We start from the raw sequence: 8,146 nt of genomic DNA on the forward strand, positions 1-8,146 counted from the left end.
AGCATGGTAAAATAAAAAAGAAATTAGCTTGACTTTCACAACAGATCCAAATATACCCTCCCTGTCTACATGGCCTCCTTGGTCCATCGCAGCATCACCTTCTGCCTGGAGTACCCAGCAGTCTTGTCACTTCTCTTTTTTGCTGCCCTGGATCCTCTCTGGCTAATTCTGAGCTAAACAGCCATTCAGATCCTGCACCTTTCCTTGTGTGATTTTCCTCCAAACATGTGTGATTAGCTGATGCGCTCTAATTTTATTCATAATATATTTTTAAAACTTCTTGTCCACATAATGACAGCACCATGAAGACGGAAGTGTTCCTCATTCCTTTTGCTTTATTTCAGTAAAATACTCATAAAATAAAAATTATTTTTAACATTGTATACAGTACACTTTAGGGCTTCCCAGGTAGCTCAATGGTAAAGAATCTGCCTGCCAAGCAGGAAACTCAGGTTCAGTTTCTGGGTGGGGACGATCCCCTGGAGAAGGACATGGCAACCCACTGCAGCATTCTTGGCTGGGGAAAACCCATGGGCTGAGGAGCCTGGCGGGCTACAATCCATGGCGTTGAAGAAAATGGACATGACTCAGCAACTAAATAACCATGTGTTACACCTGAGTGGCAGTAAGTACATCACCATGTTAGTGAAACCATCACCACTGTCCATTTCCAGAATGCTTTCATCATCCCAGACAGAAACTCTGGGTGGAGAGTCAGCAGGGCAGAGCCCGCCAGGACTTAGAATCCAGCCTGTGGTGTGGGCCGCTCCATCCCCTGCGTGGGGAGGAAACAGAGCTGCTCCGACTGTGCGGGCAGTGGACGGAACCGTCTCTGGTGAGTCCTCTGACCCGAGGGCCGTGCTTCCCAGCGAGAGGAAGCAGGAGATGCATGGGTTCAGCGACTCAGGGAAGAGATGAGGCTGCTGGAAGGACCAGGGTCAGGACCGGGAGGAGATGGGCTTCAAGATGAGCTGTGCTTAGGGGGAAAGTCGGGGAGCCTTTAGTAATTTGCTGGATCCATAGAAGGGGGCGGGGATTAAAGGCGGGCAATTTCGCCTAACACCCTGGCCCGCCTTGCCCTCTCACCCCTCACCCACCTTGCGCCCCATCCCCTTCTGGCCTTCAGATGGGGGCTGTCATCGACGGGACAAGAAACCCAGTAGAGCAACGGGTTTGAGAAGGAAAATGGCAGCTGAGTTTTGGCCGCCCCGAATGTAGCAATCCCAGGAGCCATCCCAGCGGAGGTGTGCACTGGGATGTCGGTGGTGAGATGCCCCATCACTCACCTGAGGGGTTAAAGGTGGGGTTTCCTTTGCCTCTGACACGCCCCCTGCTGGCCTGGCTGAAGTCCTTGTGCAGCACCTCACTCTGCAGGACAGACCAGGCTCTTGGCAGTCTTTTCCGATTGGGATTCAACCGGGAGGCGGACTCACCCCCCGCCCCCCAGCCGTGGTTCAGGGACAGAAGGGGTGGGACAGGGCGGTTGGCCCCACAGCAGGGACCTCTATCCCTGACAGTGGGCTGGGGGGGCGGCGGTGTGAAGCCGGTCCCCAAGCGGAATCCCCAGGTGCCCCTGGGGAGGGGCCTCCTTCCCCTCAGCCTCCTGCCCTCCCCTCAGCCTCCTCTCCCGGGGCAGTACTCACAGGAGGCCCAGGAGAAAGAGGAGGAGGAGCAGGGTCTTGACAGCCACTTCCCAGATGGCTACCAGGACCGCCTCTGCCGGGCGCGCTGACCGCCCTGCGGGAGAGTGGACGAAGCCCCGTCACCCGCTGGTCCTCAGCCTTGTCCTCCCGCTCCCAGGTGGACTGCGGTCCCTGGCCTTCCAGGCTCCCCTCACTCACCGGATGGAGGACCCCACGTGCCCGCATCCCCCCACCCCGCCACCTGTCCTCGCAGCAGTTGTCGGGGGCACTCGTTTGCCTGTGGGCGGGGGTGGGCCTCCGCGGGCAGCCCCCGGACACCCACTCTGCAGCGAGAGCCTCAGGGAGACGTGCTGGGAGCCGAGGGCGTGCTGAGCTCGGCAGGTGAACTCCCCTTCGTCTCCTGTGAGCACCCGCGGCAGCTCCAGCATCTCTGGGTGGCTGGGCGGCGAGGCGCTGAGGGTCAGGCTCCCCCGGGCCCAGCTGATCCTGGCGGGGGGGTTGCTGTCAACGACGCAGACCAGGCGCAGGGACTGGCCCTCCGAGACTGAAAGAGAGGATCCGTTCTCCTGGGCTTTGGATGCTAGAGAAAAGGAGACCGAGAGTCAGAGACCCAGAGACTGGGAGGAAGAGGAAGATATACTTGGAAGCCGGCTGAGAGGGAGCAGCCCACAGACAGTGACTGGGAGAATCACAGACTCTGTGAGAGGGATCCAGAGAGACAGAGTGAGCGTGGTCCCTCAGCACCGCTGTGTGCTCAGTCGGCGCTAATGGGCTCTGCCTGGTGGATCCAGTCCCCACGAAGCAAACAGGGAGGCTCTTGGCCTACACAGGACATCCCTAAGTGCTGTCAGCCCTGCCGTTAATTCCACATGCCCTTCATTTAGAACCCACATTGACTCTGAAAACTCTTATCCCTTATTCATGGTTTCACTTGACACCAATTTACTGATTTAACAAGCTGTCTCCAAGTAGGCTCAGGCTTCCCTGGTGGCTCAGTGGTAAAGAACCTGCCTGCCAGTGCAGGAGATGCAGTTTCAATCCCTGGGTTGGGAAGATCCCCTGGAGGAGGAAATGGCAACCCACTCAAGTATTCTTTCCTGGAGAATCCCATGGACAGTGGAGCCTGGTGGGCTAAAGTCCATGGGGTCACAAAAGACTTAAGACATGACTTAGCGATAGGAACTAAACAAGGAGGCTCACTCTTAGAAACAGTCTGGTGAGGAACTCGGGCCCAGGAACAGGGGCTCACAACACCACATATTACTTATGGTGGCAGTGACTCTGGGTGGCAAGAGCCCCTGGGTATGGCAATGTGAATGCTACTGTCAGCTCCAGGAGGGCGTCCTGGAGAAGGTAACATCTGCAGTCAAGTGTAAAAAGGAAAGCAGGGACGGCAAGATGATGATGAAGGGTTGGAAGGGCATTAAGGGAAGGAGGAACAGAGCTTGCAAAGATGACCAAGGCCTGTGCATATCGGAAAAGCACATAGACTTGCAAGGCTGGAGGGAAGGGGTTGGGGTGGGTGTGGGGGGGCTTTCAGAAATGAGGCCACAGGACGAATAGTGGCATTTGTTTTTTTAAACTCAAAGTGGGAGAAGCAAATGTGATTGATAAATGTAGCTGCGGGTATGCACACATGCTAAGTCACTTCAGTCGTGTCCAACTCTTTGCGACTCTATGGATTAGCCAACCAGGTTCCTCTCTCCATGGGATTCTCCAGGCAAGAATACTGGAGTGGGTTGCCATACTCTCCTCCAGGGGTCTTCCCAATCCAGGGATTGATCCCAGGTCTCCCATATTGCAGGCAGATTCCTTGCCATCTGAGCCACCAGGGAAGCCCAAGAATACTGGAATGGGTAGCCTGTCCGTCTAAGCACTGTGAAAATCACTGTGTATGTATGCTCAGTCGCTCAGTCATGTTGGACTCTTTGTGACCCCATGGACTGTAGCCTGCCAGGTTCCTCTGTCCATGGAGATTCTCTAGGCAAGAATACTGGAGTAGGTTGGCATTCCCTCCTCCAGGGCATCTTCCCAACCCAGGGATCGAACTCAGGCCTTCCACATTGCAGGTGGACTCTTTACCATCTGAGCCACCAGAGAAGCCCACTATATTCAATATCCCATGATAAAGCATAATGGAAAGAATATAAAAGAATATTACAATAGTTACAAGATAACTTGTGCAGTGTTTCGGTTAGTAGAATAAAAGGAACACCACAATTTCCCACTGATAGATGCACAGGAACTCAGAATTCATCTATGCACTGGAGCATTCCACAGTCCTGAAGAAGAATAGGGATGTCTGAACTACTGCTATCAAAGGATGCCTAAGGTGCTTTAGGCAAGCAAACCAAGGCTCAGAGCAGCTCATGGACACAGGTAACTTCCCACGAGGGGACTGGGTGTCTGAAGACAGACTCTGCTGAACATTTTGAATTTTTGATTCTGTGAAATACATATGACAAGCCTAGACAGCATATTAAAAAGCAGAGACATCACTTTGCTGACAAAGGTCCATATAGTCAAAGTATGGTGTCTCCACGAGTCATGAACAGATGTGAGAGTTGGACCATAAAGAAGGCTGAGCACTGAAGAATTGATGCTTTCGAACTGTGGTGCTGGAGAAGACTCTTGAGAATCCTTTAGACTGCAAGGAGATCAAACCAGTCAATCCTAAAGGAAACCAACACTGAGTATTCATTGGAAGGACTGATGCTGAAGCTGAAGCTCCAATACTTTTGCCACCTGATGCGAAGAGCCGACTCAATGGAAAAGGCAGCAGGAGAAGGGGGCGACAGAGGATGAGATGGTTGGATGGCATCACTGACTCAATAGACATGAGTTTGCGAAAACTCCAGGAGATAGTGAAGGACAGGGAAGCCTGGCGTGCTGCAGTTCTTAGGGTTGCAAAGAGTTGGACATGACTGAGTGACAGAACAACAATACATAACCTGTCAAAATAGACGTAAATTACAAACTATTGGGAGAGGACTCCCCTGGTGGTCCAGCAGTAAAGAATCCACCCACCAACGCAGGAAACATGAGTTTGATACCTGGTCTGGGAGGATCCCACACGCTACAGGGCAACTAAGCCCGTGTGCTACAACTACTGAGCCTGTGCTCTAGAGCCCAGGAGCCACAACTACTGAGCCCACACACCGCAACTACTGCAGCCTGCACACCTAGAATCCGTGCTCTGCAACAAGAGAAGCCACCGCAGTGAGAACCCCTACAGCGAAAGCAGAGTGTAGCCCCTGCTTGCCACAACTAGAGAAAAGCCTGTGCAGCAATGAAGACCCAGTGCAGCCAAAAATAAAATGTTAAATGTAAAACTATTTAAATAAAAAATGTTTTTAAATGTAAAACTATTGGGAGGAAATAAACAGCAGAGCTGAAGGAGTCAGGTCGTGGGTGGTGAGGGGCTTTGAGGGGTGGGCTCTGCCCTGTGGATGTCGCCCTGCTCTTGGGGAGCGGAGGAGGAACTGGACAAGTCCCAGGGGAGTGAGGGGAGGTGGGGACAGCTGGGCATAGCGGCCACGGGGACAGAGGAGGGGCAGGGACCACTGGGTTCACCCACTAGGGGGCTCTGGTCACTGGGGTGGGTCCAGAGTGAGTCAGGGACCAGCAGAGACCAGCCCAGCCCTGAGCCGGAAGCAGCCTCGCTCCCGACAGCCCAGGAGGGGACCTCCTTCCTACCTGTGCTGTTTCCTTGGAAGACAGTCACAGTCAAGTTCTGTGGAGGGTCTGGGACAGAGAGACATGGTGGATCCACGTCACTGGCGAGGCCTTGGTGGATCTGGGCCCAGTGTCCCCAGGAGCTGCAGAAACGGGGAAAGGGTGGGGGTGGGGGCGGGCGTCCTCCTGACCCCCTCCCAGCCTGGATTCCAGAACCCGGTGTCTGAGGCCCTGGTGCCCCCTTCCCCTCTGCCCTCCAGCCCCATCAGGGACCCGGGCGTCCTGGTCCAGATCTCACAGGACACGTTGAGGTGGACGACCGTCGCTGTGGTCACTTCAGCTCCAGGCAAGGTCACCTGACAGGTGAGCTTGGTGCCGTGGTCCTGGGGCCGTGGAGTCAGGGTGAGCACCGACGAGAGGGCTGTTGTGACAACCTGGGAAGAGACGGTGGCCCCCTTCCAGGAGAAGATGGGGGGCGTGCCCCGCTTACAGGCCCAGGGCACAGAGCAGGTCAGGTTCCCGGGGCGGCCGGACACCAGGGTCCCCGAAATGAGGATGGCAGGTGTGTGGGTGAGGGCTGGTGAGAGGAGGGGGGAGACAGGGGATCAGGAGGAGGGTTTGGGGTGTGGCCCCCGAGAAGCCTCAGGCTTCGGTCCAGCCTCTCCCCCTGGGCTGCCACTTTACCCCAGACGCCCTCCCAGGAGGGGCTCCCATCCCAGCCCTGCCCTGGAACCCTCCCTGCGACCTCTCCTGGACCTCCCCCCACAGCCCGCCTTACCTGTCACATGCAAGGAGAGCTGGTTAGACATATAATTGTTTTTCACACTTCCTCGTTCCATCCGAAAAAAGTATGAACCATTGTCCCTCCTCCTGGCATCTCTGATCTCCAAGGAGCAGTTGTAGGCCCGGGTATCCCCGAGGAGATGGAATCGTCCCTGGGTCTCCTCCTGTACTTCTCTGTCTGGGTTGTTTGTGGCCACAGGAGCATCCTTGGATGTTGCAGCCCCTTCCCGAAACCAGTAGCCCAGAGTTGAGGTAAAGATGGCCCAGACATCCCAGGGGTAGGAGAAGGAGCAGGGCACGTGGACACACAGGCCCTCCTCCACCGTCACCAGCTCCGGCACCTGCAGCTTGTAATTCTCCCCAGGCCCCATCTGGCCCTCGGCTCCCTCCCTCCGCCAGAGCAGGGCCACCAGCAGTGGCAGTAGCAGCATGTCTGTAGTCCGCGGTGGCAGATTCCCTCAGGGCAAGCCTCTTTCTTAAGTCGCAGGAAATGGAAGTGGAAGTTGCGAGATCTAGAGGAGGCACCAGCAGGAAGACGAGGGTGAGGTCAGAAGAAACCTCTGTTGGAGGAGGAACTTCACACCAGAGAACACTGGCAGCGGAAGAGCCCTGAGGGATCCACCACCCACCCACCACCTCACGTCCACTCCTGGGGACACTGGGCCAAGGAAGGTGAGAGACTTGCACAGAGTCACATCCCGTGCTGGGCCAGAGCCCCACCTCCCGCCTCCCTGTCAATGCCCTTCCCCTCGGGGATCATTTTCTGCAAAAAGACAGAGTCCCTTCTGGCCAGACCCCCTGAGTCACAGCTTGTAGGTGTTTGTGAAGATCGGTCCAGCCAGGGTGGGACCTAAGGACATGGGAGGTGGGGGGCGAGGAGGTCAACTGTACACCCTCCCTCAGTGTCACACACCCTTGAAGCACCGTCCAGTGGAGAGCCAGTAAGTGTCCCAGCATTTGGAGCTCCCTGTGAAGAGGAATTGTAATTCTGTGAATATTTGTTTTATGGATTTTGAGGCTCCATTTGTAGATGCATACATGTTTAGAATTTTATATTTGAAGGGAAGAGTGAATTCAACCTTTGCTCTTTATGAAGTGCTCCTTCTTAATGCCTTTGGCATCAAAAACTCACCCAGGGAATTCCTTGGTGGTCCAGTGGTTAGGACTATCACTGCCCAGGACTAGGGTTCAATCCCTGGTTGGGAAACTAAGATCCCTGCAAGCTGCACAGCACGGCTAAAACAAAACAAACGAACCAACGACAACAGCAAAAAGCCTTCTCCATTTTATGTTGGGATAACATCAGCAGCTTCTCATGCTTAGTACTTGCACCATGTATCTTCTGACATCTCGTTTCAAACTTTCTGAATCCATAAGTTCTAGTAATGTTTCCTGTAAATATGGGGAGACAGATTACCTTCATTTGTCCTGTCCTGCATTCCTCGAAAAGCACAGAGATGTACTCTGCATGCTCCTGAGAGGAGAGAGCAAGGTGAACTTGACACACCAAGACTTTCTCCTCACCCGCCAGCAGGGAGCTGGGCAGGGCATCAGGAACCTAGAAACCTAGGAGTTGGCAGGAGAGGTGTGACCAGGAGCCTCAGAGTGGGACGTCACGGGAAGTAAGTGGGATACTGCGCTTAACCCAGCAGAGTGTCTAGAATATGGTGAGGCCTTGGAGGCGGCTCTGATTGTTTTTGTGGGTTGGGGTTGTAGGGTTACCACAGTGACCCCATGCTTCCGTGACTGGTTGCCACACAGCCCTTCCCCCTTTCCCCAGAGTTACTTCCTCTCACTGTTCCAGTACATGACAGGCTCTGCCCTGCCTCTTGGGCTTTGCTCATGCAAACCCCTCTGCTGGGGGGCTCTGGTGCTCAGGACACATAGAATTAGGACTGCCAGGCTGGGAACCACCCACCACTGGGAACCATCAGGATCTGCTGGGCGAGAGTCTTGCTCCTGAACACGGGGAAGAGTGTTCCTCTTGTGTAGCTGGTGGGTGTGGAGGAAGTGGTGGGAAAGAAGGACAGGCACTGGAGAGGAGG

General features: G+C 54.7%; 1 protein-coding gene across 4 annotated transcripts; it reads right to left on the minus strand.

The window, feature by feature from the left end:
- Positions 1 to 315: 315 nt before the first annotated feature.
- LOC506364 (sialic acid-binding Ig-like lectin 8) lies at positions 316 to 6,793 on the minus strand. Of its 4 annotated transcripts, none has more exons than XM_059877142.1 (7): positions 6,097 to 6,793; positions 5,617 to 5,895; positions 5,340 to 5,387; positions 1,842 to 2,223; positions 1,644 to 1,737; positions 1,287 to 1,368; positions 316 to 971 (listed from the first exon to the last, which is right to left on the minus strand). In XM_059877142.1, the coding sequence occupies exons 1-7, from the start codon at positions 6,530 to 6,532 to the stop codon at positions 904 to 906; spliced, it is 1,389 nt and encodes a 462-aa protein (XP_059733125.1). In that variant the 5' UTR covers positions 6,533 to 6,793; the 3' UTR covers positions 316 to 903. The 4 variants fall into 4 exon arrangements, with proteins under 4 accessions (XP_059733125.1, XP_059733127.1, XP_010813599.1 ...); XM_059877144.1 differs by having other exon boundaries at positions 316 to 976; XM_010815297.4 differs by having other exon boundaries at positions 1,966 to 2,223; positions 6,097 to 6,785.
- Positions 6,794 to 8,146: the final 1,353 nt, after the last annotated feature.

This window comes from Bos taurus, chromosome 18 (assembly GCF_002263795.3).
Source record: "Bos taurus isolate L1 Dominette 01449 registration number 42190680 breed Hereford chromosome 18, ARS-UCD2.0, whole genome shotgun sequence".
Lineage (NCBI taxonomy): Eukaryota > Metazoa > Chordata > Mammalia > Artiodactyla > Bovidae > Bos > Bos taurus.

Excerpts from the sequence above, each read along its gene's own strand:
- LOC506364 (XM_059877142.1), bottom strand. The coding sequence starts at position 6,532 with ATGCTGCTACTGCCACTGCTGGTGGCCCTGCTCTGGCGGAGGGAGGGA. Across the intron at positions 5,388-5,616 it reads CGTCCACCTCAACGTGTCCT|ACCCTCCACAGAACTTGACT; the intron begins GTGAGATCTGGA and ends TCTCTGTCCCAG. Across the intron at positions 1,369-1,643 it reads CTCTTTCTCCTGGGCCTCCT|AGTGAGGTGCTGCACAAGGA; the intron begins GTGAGTACTGCC and ends TCTGTCCTGCAG.